Source organism: Drosophila eugracilis, unplaced genomic scaffold (genome assembly GCF_018153835.1).
Source record: "Drosophila eugracilis isolate 14026-0451.02 unplaced genomic scaffold, ASM1815383v1 contig_445, whole genome shotgun sequence".
Taxonomy (NCBI): domain Eukaryota; kingdom Metazoa; phylum Arthropoda; class Insecta; order Diptera; family Drosophilidae; genus Drosophila; species Drosophila eugracilis.
In genome coordinates, this window is record NW_024573311.1 from 246,607 (window position 1) to 263,507 (window position 16,901).

The 16,901-nt window shown below is 41.4% G+C and overlaps 3 protein-coding genes across 4 annotated transcripts in view; 1 reads left to right on the forward strand and 2 right to left on the reverse strand.

Annotated features, from left to right (window-relative positions):
• Positions 1 to 848: 848 nt before the first annotated feature.
• On the reverse strand, positions 849 to 2,351 carry LOC108110593 (lipase 3-like). The gene is given in 5 exon segments (XM_017219691.2): positions 849 to 1,167; positions 1,169 to 1,309; positions 1,379 to 1,537; positions 1,593 to 2,132; positions 2,206 to 2,351. Coding segments are annotated over 4 exon segments (951 nt in total). The 5' UTR covers positions 2,004 to 2,132; positions 2,206 to 2,351; the 3' UTR covers positions 849 to 927.
• Positions 2,352 to 10,975: 8,624 nt separating this feature from the next.
• LOC108110569 (lipase 1) lies at positions 10,976 to 12,728 on the forward strand. Its single transcript, XM_017219665.2, is given in 5 exon segments — positions 10,976 to 11,176; positions 11,178 to 11,261; positions 11,322 to 11,993; positions 12,052 to 12,081; positions 12,083 to 12,728. Coding segments are annotated over 5 exon segments (1,374 nt in total). The 5' UTR covers positions 10,976 to 11,134; the 3' UTR covers positions 12,629 to 12,728.
• A 2,426-nt stretch (positions 12,729 to 15,154) lies between these two features.
• The window catches only part of LOC108110706 (E3 ubiquitin-protein ligase TRIM9), a 77,443-nt gene continuing 75,696 nt past the window's right edge, over positions 15,155 to 16,901 (reverse strand). For both annotated transcript variants that reach the window (XM_017219850.2, XM_017219849.2), the window contains one exon: positions 15,155 to 15,711. In XM_017219850.2, coding sequence (XP_017075339.2) covers positions 15,422 to 15,711 — 290 coding nt within the window. In that variant the 3' untranslated portion in view covers positions 15,155 to 15,421. The remainder of the gene's footprint in view (positions 15,712 to 16,901) is intronic.

Genomic DNA, 16,901 nt, shown 5'->3' on the forward strand with positions numbered 1-16,901 from the left:
TTCAGTATGTATAATCTTTGGATGCCAGCACATCTTTTAGTGGTACTATTATCCAGCCACACCCACCTATACGCCCACCAAGCTCAAAATACGGCTTTCGCATTTTCTAGAAAAGCTGATAGCTCGGTAACTATAAGTGATAGAAAGTTCGGATTAAGCATGTAGGTTTTTATGATGCTCCCAATGCGAATTGTTTTTTTTCCGATCAAGCCACGCCCACTCTAACGCCCACGAAACCCGAAAAACCGAAAATGCAGAAATCTCAAAAACAATAAGAGCTACAAAGTTTTGCTTAGGAACCACGAAGTTGCATCCGGCCACGCCCATTCCAACGCCCACAAACCGCGGAAAACTGTGGCGTCTATAATAATACTATGAATACCTTGGTTTCCCCTTGTATAACTTATTTCTGTAAATATCTATCGATTTACCAAAGAGTATTCAAATCGGAACATCAGTTCGCTATTTATGAAGAAATTTAGGTTATAAGGCCTAACATGGGCGATGACGTCACTATCAGTTACTCAACATACTTTCCCCGACAATAGGTGGCGCCTGTGGAATTTCCACTAGCAAAATGAATATTTTAAATTTGTGTAAAACAGTAAAGAGTATCTGATGGTAGCGGCACTCGACTATAGCGTTTCCCCTTGTTTAATTTGAAAACTTAGACAACTTCTTCTTTTGTAGGAAAAATATTAAGAAAGTTTCTATATTTTTGAGAAATAGCGGACGGTCTGCTCTATAAAAACAAAACCTAGTTGAGTAGATTTTTGTAAACCGATTTACGTTCAAGGAAGAAAACGTTTCAGACAAAAATAAATAAATAATTTCAAACAAAGTGGAAGTTATGTGAATGCCAAACTTTATTAATTTGTTACTAAATACTTCACATATTATTAATTATTTGGTTTAATTTTCAAACATCTAACGGTTTGAATCGCAAAGGTTAATGATTCTAGTATAGACCAGTGGTCGAACGTCCTTCGAGATTATGAAGTCGTAATGGGCGAAGGCCTGGGAATTTATTTTCCTGTTTTCAATGCAGTTGGGCAGACTCTGCTGGAGTTGGACCGCATCGGACTCTGATCCCACCCAATCGCCTTCGCCATAGTGGATAGCCACCTTACCGCTCACCTGCGAGAGATTGTAGCTGGGCGGATAGTTAAGATTTGTATCGAATTCTGTTCAGAATCAACCCGTAATCGTAGCGCTGGAAAATAGATCTGCCTAGCATTTGGGCATAGTGATAGATCTGCTTAGCGGAGCCGCCCTGCGAGGCATGGCCTTCCACGATGGCGGAGAGTGTCTAGAAATAAGAAGAAAAAATAAGAATTATATTAGAAAATTCAGCATTAATAGGTATCAATTAGCCTACCTGGTTAAAGTTCCGCCAATTAAAGCCGCAGACCACGAATTCAAAGATGGCACAAATGCGACTCGTAACTAGGTTGGCAGAGCAAATGTTTTTTCTAAACATATCTATGAGCTTGTTGTGTAGAGTGATTTTGTAGCCCCCCAGGAGACTAAATACTGTCTGTTAAATAAAAATTAATAATATATGATACTATATAGCAGCTTGGACACCTCACATTTAAGCCTCCTTTAAACCCACTCAGGAACTTGAGGGCTGGGCTGATGGCATTTCTCACAAAGACTGCTGGCGACAAGGACTGCATGAGCTTGACCTTGGCGGCGTATTCGGGTCTTTCACTGCACATCACATAGAATGCGGTGGAACCCTGTGAGTGTCCTATGTACTGGAGGTCCAGCCTGTTGGTCTTCGCCAAGATGTAATCGATGGCAGCGGGTATATCATACTGACCGATATCGTGAAAAGAAAAGTCCCAGTAGCTTGAATCCCCAATGCGTTTCTCGTTGTGTTCTTGGGAGTAAATATTACCCCTGGTATTAAGCATCCAAACATCGTAACCTTTCTGGTACAGGAGATAGGCCAGGCCAGTGGACGGACCGAATTGCACCCAAGAGGCTGAGCTGGACATGAGACCATGGACCAAAAGAATGGGTATACCCGAGGGAGCTGGAATTCGGTGTAGACTAAGTTTATAGCCATCGAGGGTGTACGCAAAGTGAGTCTCTGATGGATAACCATATTTCCTGACCAAGTCCAGCTGTCAGAGAAGAAGACTATATGTCACAACCATGTCTATATATGATATGTATTTATTTTAGGGATTTGCTCACCGTTCTCAGATTGGCATCAACCTCAATATCCTCTTGCCGAAAATACTGATAGTCAACTCTCACGTTTGAAAATGCCGCTCCATACTGGTAGTCAACTACATAGTTTGCAGATGCCACTCCTAAGATTGCTAGGACCACAAAATAGAAACCAATTTGCATTCTGATTCTGATTTTACTAGAGACTAGCGAATGGTGCATCAACCTTTTATAAGAATGCGAATGAAATACCATGAAATTACAAAATCATGGGCTGTTTGACCGTATCTAAAACTATAATCTGTAGAAGTTTCATAATGACTTCTAAATTATATAAAAATATCTTTAAAATTCCTCAGCATTTTCTTTTAGTGAGAATGCCAATATGTGTTAATGATTCAAAACACATAATAAAGCAAGTCATTAAATTGCAGTTAGAAGTAGCCATAATTCCCTTTTTATTTAACTTAAATTTTAAATACTTTCAAAAGTATTTAAGGGATAACAATAGCTAGGGAAATTTAAAGTAAAGTTTCTGAAGTTTTGCCAATCTAATTGCACAAGTGCACGAAGCGCAACCGTTATTATCCTTGGTCCTTGTTTCGTCCTTGTTCCGGTGGCGTTGGCAAATTCACGCCACTCGCTTGTTTGTGCAAATTTGATTATCAAAATACCCAAGGAGAGTGCAGTCGCGGTCGCGGGTTACTCGGAAAACTCGGGAAAGTAGTCGCGAAAGGAAGAAGGATAATGCCATGTCGCCGCATTAGCGCCTCTGTTGGGTTGTTGGGGGGGGCGGTGGTCGTTGTCCCGTGAAACAAGCTGGAAATTGAGTTTGACTGCCTAGTGTCCTTGTGCCTTCCTCCCCCTCTTAATACCCCATTTTCAGCCCTTTCCTTTAGCCTGATATGCTGATTAAAGCTCCACGCCAACAACTTGCGGTGATTTGTTCACTTTTTTTTTGTTTTTTGGGCATATCATTTGGATGCAGTGGCGGGCCCTGGACAAATGGGGCATTAAGTCCTCCGACAGGACCTGACACATATTAAATTTCATCTCGCTGTCAGACATAGCATCGGAATCGGGCGCCTAATGAAGGTTAAGCAACTTTTAATGTCCCTGGCCCGGCCATTTTGCAGACCATTAAATGTTTCGCCTGGCAATATGCCATATGTTTCCAGCATGGACATAAGCTCTCGGTCCGGGAAAATGTTCTGCAAAAACTTTCCTTATCATTTCAGCGCCAAAAGCCATAAAGACGCTAGCTAAGTCTGCGTGTGTTTGTGATGACATGACGATGACAGTAATCGTAATCCTAGTCATGGTAATGATGACACTGGAGCCCACAGAGCCATCTCATATAAGCATATGTTGGTTTTCCAGGAATCAGGTTGTCCAGACACTTAACGGTCATGTGGGCGGGCTAACGACCGATTTCACCCTTTATGGTCAGAAATTGAATGGCGACGGTTATACGATTCCATCACAAATATTATCAATTAGTATTTGAACTGTGGAAATCGGAATAATATGATTGCTTTTTATTATATTAGTTTTTATGAGACTTTACTACTCTAGTTCTCCTCACCTCTCGGGTCACGCCTGATGGACACCTTCCGGTTACCCAGTCAATCGCTATTGGTGTGACTTTCGAGTGCTCTGAGTTGCTCCTAGTTGAGCCAAGTTCCATTCTGAGGCGGACCCTTTCCCAGTCAAGCAGAACGCGACAAGGTCTTATGTGGTATGAAGATTCTAACATTTGAACTTTGGTACACTGTAAAAATACTTTCTGGGATAAAGGCCAAAAACTTTCTTAGAAGTTAGTCAAATAAATCAATATATGAATAAGATTTTAGATATTGTGGCAAAGGTTTATCAAAAAATTAGATTCTTAAAAGCAAACCCAAAACATTGAAAGAACTTAAGACTTTCCTTTCAGTGTCGTGTTTTGCATGGTTATGTGAGCACTTCCATGTTCTCACAAGTACCGCCCCTTCCATTGGGCGCTCCCCTCTGTAATTTCATGCACCATTGGCCAAGGAAATCGCCACACAATCAAAGGAAAAGCTTCGCCCTTTTGGTCAACGCTTTAAGTTATACAACCGAACCGAATGCTAAGAATTTGGCCCACATTCTTGAAGTTTTACAGTTTTTAAATATATTCAAATTCCTTGGCAGAATTTATGCACTTGGAAATTTGTTGGTGGGAATTTTGAAAACTAGCCTCGTAAATATTTTAGCCCAACCAAAACGCAACTTTCGATTGGCGTTTGTCCAGGGTCTTTGTTACGTTATTTATGCAGTTTCCTCATGGAACTCTATCTCCAGCTGTCGCTGTTGTTGTTGTTCTTGTTGTTACTGCAGTCATGGCCACTTGTTTCCGCACGCCATTTCTTTTTGGCTTTCTCCGCCCGTCCTCTCCATTTTTTATTTATTCTTCTTCTCATTTCTTGTTTTCTTTTTTTTTTCTGTTTCTGTCGTGGGCCCCAACACGAGAAGTCCATTTCGAAATTTATGTACACACAAATTGAAAGCGCTGGAAGGGACCGAGAGAGCCGAAATGAAAGAAAGAAAAGTGTTTTGGTACTGGCAGAAAAAAGTTGGCTGCATATCTCGAATTGCAGTTTCGGTAAAAAGAATTCGGGCAAGAAGAAAAAACAAACGATATGCCTTTAAGTGACACTTGCCGGGAGGTTTTGTATTCCCGATGGGTGGAGTTGGAGTTGGAGGCCTTTTTGGCCATGGTAGTAGGGTAGGGTAGTAGGGATAGGGATTGTCCTAACAATCGCTTTGTCCAAAACAGTTGGCAAAACGTTTTGAATGTTGATTTTGGAGAGGGGAAGAGGTTGGGGAACTCGAGAATAGAATGCAATTGAAAAGAGATCAGATAATGCTTCAAAAACGGGGGAAAATTGAAAGTAAATTCTTCAAAAAGTGCCTTATCTTTTGGTATGCCATTTAAGATTATATATCAAAAAGGAAAACCCTCATCTTATTAGAAACATTCAACAATTTCACACACATTTATTAAAACAAATCCCACCTTTAAGCTCATTCAAACTCAAACTTCCTCTGGGTTCATTTGCTAGACCCACTAAACAATAAACAAGCAGCGCAGTTTATTGCCCTCTGAACTTCTGGGCAAAGCGAAAAGTTCACCTCGTTTATAAGGCGGCATTTGCAGTTGCGATTGCTCTTGGCATAAATTAGATGCGGCCGTGGCTTTGGAAAATAGGTTGCCATTTATGCGGCTCCTGAGTTCTGGCTTCTGGTTCCTAGTTTCTGGTTCCTGCTAGTAGTGGATCTCTTTGCTGCCCGAGGCGTGCCTTTGTTTCGTTGGCGGTGTCATCATGGGTTAACCTGGGCTGAAATTAACCCAGCTGAGCCCACGAAGCTGCGACCCGTTTCCTGTCAGTCTCTCTGTCTGTCTGTCAGTCGGAATGACGGACTGCATTTGCATATCGTTGCCCTGCCCTTTTTCAGTACTAGCAAAGTACAGAGAAAATTTTGTAGTATTTAAGGAAAACTTTAATTAGTTAATCTTCACTTCTCCTTACTTTTAAAGTATGTAAGAAAATATTTTAAAATTGTTAATTAAACTTAAAAAAGTATTCATTTATGCCCAAAAAGATGGTAAAATTTTGAAAGGCAGAACTCATCCTGTTTTGTTATTTAAAAATCAAGGTTTTCCAAGACAGACAGTCACAGAAAGTTAATTATTTCAATTTAGCATAAAGTAAGTTACATTTTCCCTCAGTGTACCCTACTGTATCCCTAATTCTAAACTCAATTATCGCTGAATGCGCGGCTGGCAACTTTGTCTTGTGTATGCTAATTTCATTACAATGCAGTTAAGGGGTCCAGTCCAAGCCACAGGACCCAGCTCAATACCCAATGAATTATGATGGACGTTGTCATGAATGAGTCTCACACACACACACACACACACACAAATCCAAATAGCCCCTGTGGTTGGCGGCTTTGCGACTATGCGTGTGTGTTGGCAATGTTTATCTCACTGGCCAACGTATACTTAGCACATTTGTCGGAGAATCGAGGGGATCGAGGGATACGGGTGGTCTGGGTTAGGGGCTGGTCAATGAGCGTTTGGCGGGCACACACGCTATCAGTAGATTGCTGGCTAGGCGTTTTTGTCCGACACGCCCCTCGTTCTAGCCAAGTTGGGGAAAGGGCTGGAAGAGGGAGAGGGGGACTCTTGGCGAAATGAAGTGCTTACCACCAGGCCACTCACAATAACGCGAAAATTACACTGGAAAAACGTAGGAAAACTTGGAAAATGTCTAAGAATTTCAATTTAAATAAAAGCATTTTAACAGATTTTTAATAAAACGTAAAGCTAAATCAGTTTAAATATAATTTTAAAGAGCCTGTGGATTTTCTTGTTTAATTTTCCTTTAAAAAAAACTTAAACCCATCTCCCCTAAAGATTTTCCAGTGCATAGCTTAGTGTAGTGGTGGAGAAACCCTTTGGTTGCGCCACTTCATTATAAACATTTCTCAATTGATTATCGTTAGTTTTCCATTGGTGGGCACCAGCGTGAGTGGGAGGCTTGCATGTGGATGTGTGATAATGCCATAATTATGCCCCTTCCTTGGCGTGCTCGTTGCTACAGCGCGTGTTATAGTTGCGGCTTTTGCCTTGCCGATTATATTTGCACGCATGTCCTTTTTCGCTGCCTATCCTTCCATATCGCCACACCGTTCCATATCCCAACGCCCACTTACACACAGCGGGCTTTACGGCGTGTTTTCACGGTTGTCCGGAGTCCGGGATCCACTTTTTGCATGCGTCTCGCACATTTAAGTAAGTAATCCCCATAAACTGCTCTTGAAATATTTCATTATCGTAATGAAAAGGACTACAGCACATTACATTTATTTTTCCTGCTTCCTTTCGCAGCATGAAGTCCTTGTCAGATATTGATAATGAAATGGCCAAAGTGTTGGCCATGTAATATATTTATAGAAACTTTTATAATGGTCATGCAAAGGGATAAAGTGGAAGGCCTTCGTAATGCTTCCTTAAAGGATTTATAATGAGGAAATGTTAATCGTTTTTGGCAAGTGACAGGTTAATGTTTGTATTTGATTGAGGGTTGGGTCTTAATTAGGTTTTTCCTTCAGTCATATCTCACTTTACTCATATTTCACTGTAGGTAAGTACTTATATGGTTTTTAAATAGAATTTTAGCTTAGGAGTACTTTTCGAAGCCGAAAACAAAGGACAAAATTCTTCCCTCTAGTAACTTCTATCAGTTCTGGGATTTTACATTTTGTTACAAAAGGAGAATAAGTCACATTATGTTAAGTTTTTCTGATTTAAAACCATCATTTGCACCTTTTCCTTTTTTTCCTCTTCCCTTTCAAATGTTCCCACAAATCAAAGGCAAATCAATCGTCGACAGCAGTCAACACGCCACCCTCTCCTTCGTGTGCAATTAGTCACTCAAACAAGTTTTCATTAAATGGGCTTAATTCAATTAATTTATGGCTGCAAATTACGAATCATATTTAATTAAATACCGATGCGTCTCTTGCAGAGCTCAAATGTGACACAAAGCTGCAGGAAAAGAGATTTAACTTTTGGCTGTATGGGCAGATGTATTTTTAAATCGTCTGAACTTTGTTGGCCAGTGTGGGGGAACCAGGTGCTCCCATTGCCTTGCAGCTGAAAGTCTTCTCGTTTTCCATAAATTAATCAATCCCGCGACCATTACCACTGTCAGCTGTAATCCTTTATCACTCGTTCAGTTTATTGATGGCCCAGCGTAGGGATTCTCCGGCTCCAGAAAAGCTTCTGAAGCTGTGACAATACGCAAATGATGACGTAATTAATGAAAAGAGCATCATATTTTTATGGCCAGAAATTAACAAGCAGTTGGAGAGAACAATCGATGGCTTCCCTTACTTAAATCAATTTTAAATTGCATTCAATTTTTAATACTTACGAATTTAAATATCCTTTTTGGTTTTACCTTTTCTTTGTGGCCAAAATGCAAGTCTATTTGCCCAAACTTAAATATTAAAATCGTAGAAAATCCTGAAAATGGCAGAGATTCAGTGACTCTGACCCTGAACTTGTCGCACTGCAGAAATAAATTTTAAAGGCAGATCCAGATCCATGTACTGCGGCACGTGCACAAAAGTAATTACAAAACGCAGACAAAATGGGGGCGGGATTTGCCGTTTTACAGCGAGTGGGCGTGGCCCAGGGGCAGTTGAGTGGGGCTGACAGCTAAAAAACGAATTGTAATTGGCTCGGAGTCAGAGTCTGATGCAGAGAAAGCAATTTTCAATCAATTTTGATAAACCCATTAAATTTTCCACAATAACACATTAAAATGCGATCAGAAAGCTTACGTAATTTCTATAACGATGGAATACGAAGATAGTATCAATAATAAGTAACTATTAAACAGCTTAAGGTAGTCTGCCTTCTTTCTCTCTGTGTACCATCCAAAGGCCGTTTGGTAGTGAGTGCAATACGGCGGCCCCGACCCAACTTGTCTGGCCCACACTTGCCTTTAACCTTTGCTAAAGTGGAAGTTGTTCCTTTGACTGGCCAAAAGGAATAGAGTCCTGCTCTGGCTCAAATCCAAAAACTTCGCTAAAGTCGTAAAGTTTCACAGGCTGACCTTTATTTGCCCCAGCCACTTTTTCACTTAGGCTTCACGCACTTTTATTTCTCTGGCGCCATAATGAGCCGAAAAGCTCGGAAGCAGTTTCTTCCACTCCTACTTTCGGCCAAGACAAAGATTTCACATGAAATTTTATGCGCGCGTGATTAAAAGTCACGTGCGTGGCCAACATAAAGGGGTTCCTTGATAGAGGACCAACTGAGTGGGATTTGAGCAACTGCTGCAGCTAATGTGAGGCCACGACAGGCGAAACAATGCTGATCATAATCTCTGCCAGGCCAGATGCTGCCACTAACGAGCTTCGAGGCTTGAACACTCCAAACGATTTGCTCTACATTTTAAGAAAAGTTTTCAGAACTGATAAATAAACTTTAAAAAAGGAAAATAGCGATAGAAGTCTAGAAGTTAATAGACTTCAGATTATATTCAGTCAGAAAGTATTCAAAACATTCACTACTTTGCTTTCCAAGTTTCTTACTAGTCATTTTCCCAGTGTAGTCAGTCGCTTAGCTGTACTAGGCATTTAAGGCTAAAAGCTGTGCTCCCATTGTCTCAGCTCAGCTCCCACTAAGGGCTAACTCTCTGGCCAATTGATTGGTCTCGTTTTCATTGTTGTCCAAGCGGGTTTTCTGGCCAGCACCTCAGTCCATTGGAAGTTGCAACACGCTTTTGGCCTGTTGACTGTCGTGTGATTGGCAGTTGGCACCATAATAACACAAATCCATTGGAGAACAGGCAAATGGCTAATTGTCGTGCCACGCGTCGGAACTTAAAGGAACCGCCTGCCTGGTTGGTCTTGGCTTTATGGTGAGACCAGGAAATTGGGTAACACAGCTGACAGCTAAATTTCTGGGCTAGAAAAAGTGGGTCAAAAGGGCAACGGATTGACGTTGTAAGTCAATCAGGAGATATCGAAGACTGAGACTGCTTCTCTGATGTGATGTTTGTAGAAATTTTATGAAAGAAAACCCAAGGTTAACTAATAAATCGATGCTTGACATTATTATATCTAAGCTCGTGAAAAGATAGCCCACCAATTGACACTTCTGGCAAATTAATTTTAAAGGCAGCCCAAAGGCATTGCCCCTTGAAGTTCTCGTCTAGCGAGCATGAAACCGAGGCTTCAACTTCAACGTCCGACCAACTGACTTGTGCAGAGCCACAGCCCCGCCTTCTGCCCCCTGAACCGTCTCCGCCCAGTTGGGCCATTCGAATGCCATGGGATGTCAAGTTGCCAGAGCTGGCACTTCCACCCACATCAACAATCCACCATCCACCATCTCCCAGCCCAACCACGCTCCAAGCTGCACACTCCCATACTGGCAAAGCCAACATGTGGTGACAACGCCGAATTAAGTTATTTGTCAAATGTCGAAACGTTGGCCGGCCCAGTCACACATCGGGCCTATCCCCGAGCATCGGAGCCCGGATTCGAATCGAAAATCCGGACACGGCCATGGGGCTGGAAAGGGATTTTCGGTCCGTCCACGCCGCTTTGTCAGCCTGTCAGTCGTCGCCGTGACAGCCGTTGCTGCAAATAAAGGAGCGGCAAATATTTTATGCAGAAGCTGAAATCAATTTTTGCCAATCAATTGCGAAAAAAGAAAGCGATGACGTAGGCAATGAAAGGGACGATTCAAATGTTTGCCAAGTGGACACGGTCCACTCCACAACCGAATTAAAAATTAAATTTTCCAATTAAGCCGGCAAACATACTATATCTAGGATCATACGCCTTTCAAAGTGGCATGGCAAATCTGATTAAATGGGCAAGTGCTTTGATTTGGTCGATGGTGGGCAATAGGATATACCCCAACATAGATTCATACAAATGGATCAAGAGTCTTGAACTTAATAGGTACAGTGGGGGCTAGTACAATAGTGTTTTGTATGGAATTTAAAATTCAATTAAGTTCTGTGGACTTTTGGTTTCATTCTAATGCTGTTTCCCTCAAATTCCATGGAAAGTTTGTCATTCACTATCTTGGTATCTTGTCTAGCCGTTCCACCTGATTTATTGGTCACAAAACTCGGCTAATTGCTTATTAAATCATCGCTGATCTCAGCATTTAGCGCCCCTGATCACTTTGAACTTTGGCCTTGGTTTTTAGAAAATGTTTATTTGCCTTAATTTGAAAACATTTTCTGTCACATACAACCGAAAATGAGCTGGCCACGATCCGATTTAATGATAAAATATTATAAAAAAAAAGCAAATACAATAGTCGGTACTAATTACAGCGCTTTAGTGGGCAGTGAGCTTGGACTAAGTACGCTTTAGTCACGGATCGAACGCCATGCCACACGCGATTTGGTTTCTAGCAGTCCTCGGGGCTTACTTCGCTCGAAAGGTCTATGGTTTTGGGTGGATTCTTCGAGGATAACTTTCCAGCGAGTGTGATCGAGGATGCCCACCTAAACACGGTTAGTCCTCAAAATATACATCTGAGAGATTTCACAGATCTTATCCTCCCATTCATGTAGATACAACTTTTGGAGAAGTACAAGCACCCTGCGGAAACCCACCAGGTGACCACGGAAGATAAATACATTCTCACCCTTCATCGTATTCCCCGACCTGGTGCTAAGCCAGTTTTATTGGTTCATGGCTTGGAAGACACCTCTTCCACATGGATTGTAATGGGTCCGCACAGTGGCCTGGGTTACTTTCTGTATGCCAACGGTTACGATGTCTGGATGGGCAATGTCAGGGGAAATCGCTACTCCAGAGGCCATATGAAACTCAATCCCAATTCGGACAAGGCCTATTGGAGCTTCACGTGGCACGAGATTGGGATGTACGATCTACCAGCCATGATTGATTATGTTCTGAAGAAAACGGGATCGCAGAAGCTAAGTTACTTCGGTCACTCCCAAGGAACAACCTCGTTCTTCGTGATGGCTTCCAGCAGACCCGAGTATAATTCTAAGATCCATCTGATGAGCGCCTTGGCCCCTGTGGCCTTTATGAAGCATATGAAGGCTCCACTAATGGGTATGGCCCGGATGGGCTTCAACATGTTTGGTACAAACTTTGAGCTATTTCCGCACTCCTTCTTGTATCTCAACCAGTGTGTTTCATCAGCGTCCATGCTGAAGACCTGTTTGCGCTTCTACTGGCAGATTGTCGGAAAAAATCGGGAGGAGTTTAATATGGTATGTAAAAATAAAATACTTATAAAGTTCTTACATTAAAATCATAAATTCCATACAGACCATGTTTCCTGTGGTGTTGGGTCATATTCCCAGGCGGTTGTAATGTTAACCAACCCCTTCACTACATTCAGCTGCAGAACTCGGATAGGTTCTGTCAGTACGATTATGAACTCAAGGAGAACCAGAAACTTTACGGACGTCCAACTCCTCCGGAATACCGTCTGGAAAAGATCAGCGCTCCAGTGGCCTTGTATTATGGCAGTAATGATTTCCTATCGGCTGCAGAGGATGTTCAAAGGTTGGCTAAAATGCTGCCCAATGTGGTAGAGAATCATTTGAACCGTAAATGGAATCACATGGACATGATCTGGGGCATAAGTGCTAGGAGTTCGATACAGCCCAGGATGCTGCAGGTGATGCAGTACTGGGAAGATGGTGGAGGAACCAAAGGTGTCACCACAGGACCTCCGGTCGAAGAGGAAGTGCCTCAAGCGACTACCGAGTATCAGGTTGAAGGGAACACCGAAGAGAGCGAAGAAGTTGGTAGTATTGCTGGAAATGAGGAGCAACGAGAAAAGGATCAGGAAGACAGTGATCTGGGAAAAGCAGTTACCAATCCAACTTCCGAGCTGTAGATTATCTTTTATATATTATATGGAATATTAATACCCTTTAAAGTTATAATTGGTTTTACGGTTCATTAGAAGAATAATCGGTTTATAATAAAAAGCATTGTTAAAAAATACACCACAAATTGTTTTTTGTATTAAGTTATGAGTCACTCACAAAATTGCTCACAAATTTAAAATAGATTTCGAAGGTTTCTAAATTTTAATCTAACTAGTTTGTTTAATATCGGGAGATGTCCCTTCAATGTAAAAATAATCCTATTAAGTTCCAGGTTCTCCGCTTAGTTTCAAAATTATCTACTAGAATACTTACTGATATCGCCCGAAAACTTTAACCTTTTTGTATTTATGAGATTGTGAGAATTTTGTAAGGGGGAAAACTGCAGCAATCACGTGCCACATCCGCCATATAGTCATACTAATACCAACAACTGGAAACGTTTTGGGAATTTGAGAGAGCAACGAGGCGCGAAAACATTTACTCAACACTTAGCAGCTGTTGGTTAGTTTGCGGGGCTAAGTTTTCCCGGGGGAAACTGGGAGAACGGGGATAACTGGGGCGGGGGACGGTGGTTTGTCGGGAGTTGTTCTTGTTCGGCGACGTGCGGCGAAAGTTTTTTATGATTTATGAAGCAGGCGACGATGGAGCAGCTGCTGCAAATCCTGCACCCAGTACCCTGTGTCCTGTGTCCCCCTTGTCCTGTCTTCCATCTCTCTGTTGTTTGTTGTCTACGTCGACGGATGTGGATGGTGGATGGAGGATGAGGGAGCCGGATGGGGACAGCTAAGCGCTTTCCCTTGTCAGTTTTCGCAACTGCAACCCGGATATGAAAATTGCACTTTGATGCGTTTCCCTGGCATAGAACAACATATATACTCGTATAGTGCCAAACAATATGGGGCCAAAATAACAAAAGTTTCTTTGGCGGTTTTTTCAGCGCTGTGCTCATTAAAATTTTCGCCTTTGTCAAACAGACCAAACAATAGAGGGGGAGGAGGACCCCAGCAGAAAACGTTACCAGCAAACATTCTAGAAATGCCGACTCTGGCAGTTGACACATGCTGCTTTCTAAGCAATCGTAGTGCTAAAGTTAAGTGTGTAATTTGTGAGAGTGTGTGGTGTGGGGTGTGGGGGTGTGGCGTGTGTATGAATGCCAAAACAACACAACAGAATTCATATTGTTGGCGACACATTTCCCGCTTCAAATGCTGTCCCCAGCAAAACAAAAAAAAAAAAAACAAAAACTAAAACAAGAAACGAAACAACGAAACTGCAGAACAAACACAGGAATCCGCACAGAAATTGGCACAATGAACTCCGGCTTTCGTGAGGCTTTTCCACTAATGCGTCGCCAAATGAAAAGCATGGAATGTGGGGGAAAGTGAAGTTTCTGGGCGAAGAAGCACTTTTCCAAACGCTAATTAAAAGCGCAAAAAACCAGCCTAGTTTTTAGGCTAAGCCTTTTAAGCTGGCCAGATTGATAAACGTTGATTCATAATTTATAATTCCTCGCTTTAACTTTTAACTGCAAACAAACCAAAAAAAGAGGTTAATAAAAAAAACTATTTGCTTTAATTTTATTATGCCTTTTTTTCATATTTATTTTGCTTCCACTTTTTTTTTTCTTTTTAAATAAACTCATTTATATGTGTGCTGGTAGTTGCCCATGCATTTACATTTTTTTGTTGCTGTTCTTCGGTTTGTTTGGATTTTAATATTATTACTATTATAAATATTTAAACATGCATAGTACTGGTAATTAAGTTTAATTGTTGTTTCGCTGTAGATAGGCTTAAGTTGAAAAATATAAATAGTCCGTACATACATTGGAATTGAATTTTATGTATTACACCTTACGAAAAAACTAGAATAGCCGAGAATGTTTATTTAAAAAATACATTAATATTTACAGGGAACTTAATGGTACATTAAATATTAATATTCCGATGCATATTTGATTTTATAAGCGAAACTCTTGGCTTTAAATTGGTTTTTTGGGACATTTATCATTTTTTTTTTGCAGCTTTTTTGAGTGCTCTTAAACATGGAAAGTTACTAACTTTAGTTAAATTTTGTGAAAAAGTTTTGGTTAATTTTGCACATTTAGATGAGGCTTTTATTTTGTGTACCTGTTCTGGGTTTTTCCTATCGTACTTATAAAAAACATGTTCCTTTTCAGTCTTCAAAATAAAAACTCCCCCACCAACACGTTGATTTTGATTACATTTTAGCCTCAAACAAATGCGTTTGTTTTAGCCATAAACATTAAACTTAACACACGTCCATACATACGTACGTGTGATGACATACAGATGCAGATTTTTAGCTACACTAATTGCTAATTGGATTTTACCTTAGTTTTTCATTCGCTTGCGTTTTAAATTAGATTTGTTTTTTTGGTGTTCGCGATTTGAATTAAGTTTTTTTTTTGTTTTGTTTCATTTTGCACGGTGCTTGATTTTTGGCTTTATTTTTGTGTTGAAAAACATTGAGAGTTTTGTTATTATATTTTACATCGAGTTACCACCGTTAAATGATTTCAATTATTTTTAATAATTTCTCTCCGATTTGGCGCAGCGTTTTACAAACAGTGCCTAGAACTACGAATAGAGATACGATTAAATGGAGATATGTCGCTGAACCTTGCCCGAAAACTACACGTACACGTATTGCTAGGTATGTAAGCTGTCTGAGTAAACTGTTCGTGTTAAGGTAATGCTATATAGACACCGATAACTGCCAAATGTCAAGCTCTATGTACACAATTTGCTACTTGTCCACCCTGCACCCGATCATCTCTAGAAGTAATCCATTTTGGGCGCATCCAAAGCCGTGTGCATGGTCAATGTGACTCCTCTATTGATGCTCACTGCTGGATAGAAGACTCCATAGAGATCCCGGAAAGCCACCGATCCTTGGGGCATTTCGTTGACCAGGAAGCTTAGGGTGTGCCTCTCCAGATCCAGCAGGACTCCAATCGTACTTCCTGTGGTTATGCCGCCCTCAACTCGCCGCTCGTGCACGGAGTTGTGCTGGAACCAGGATCGCTGGCGGTCGATGTACATGGCGAATGATTTCTCGTCTTTGCCTGGGAAGGATAAAAATATGCAAAAATTGTATTTTAGTTTGAAACTTATTTAATATTTATTCACAATTTTGAAATGTTTAAAATTAATAAAACCGATTCAGGCAGCTTCAGTTATCCTCTCTTCTTAAACTTCAAAAATCGTTACTCGAATACGCTGCTAATTTGAATTCCCCCAACTAATCTTTGCTCTCCGTTTCACTGACTTCCCGAACTCAGCAGTTTCAGCTAGAAGTTTCGAACTTTAAACTTTAAACTCTGGCTGGCAAGATAAGTCCCCCGACTCGCACTATCCATGGCTTGTCAGTTTCCTGTCTGTCGTTTCAGTCCTGCGGAATTATAACTGACAAACGCAGGAGCAACAGGAGCTGGAGCTGGAGCAGGATCAGGAAGGTTGAAAGTTGGGAGTGGGTGGTATATATAGAACGCATGAGAGTCGTAAAACAACTTGGCAAACTGCAACTGTTAGTGTCAATGTCAGTCGCTAGGGGCGCCACCTGCTCTGGAGTTACGCCAGCGCTTTGCATATGAAAATTTAATTCGAAAACTTGAGTTTTCCAACAGCGGACCACCGATGCTGGCGGGCACGTGTTAAATGGCGCGTGAGCAGCTTGGGGAATAAATTGTGTAAGTGAAAAGGATACACAGCGATGTCTTAAAAATATATAAAATGGAAAAAAAAGAGAGCAATGAAATGGGTTGCGATGCCGCAAATAAACTTTTGCATTTGACAAAAGTTTAAGTGCCGCACTTTTAATTACTTTTGTCTGCAGTTCAAGTCGCTTATGGAAGCCACCCACTTTCTACACCAACGCCCACCCCTAACCAACGACGCACATTTTCAATCAATTTGCCGAGGCATACTTCAAGGCGCCTCTGTTGGGTCCTTTGTTTGTGTTTGTCTCAGTCTGGTAACGAAAGGACCCTCCACTCTCATCCTTCATCCTGGAGGTTGCCAAGCTCTTAGGTTCCGCTCCACGCACATGCAACAAGAAATGGCAAAAGTTTTCGATACGCCCCCCTACTTGGCACTCGATTTTATTGGCTTCGCATTGCGAGGCGGCAAAATGGCAAAGTTTTAAGTTCCCGAACCGAACCTGAACTCTCCTACCCCCCGGAATCCTTGTCTATTAGCTGCGAACTTTCCGCATACGTATTGGATCTTTTGTCAACGCCAGAATCTATTTGTTGTG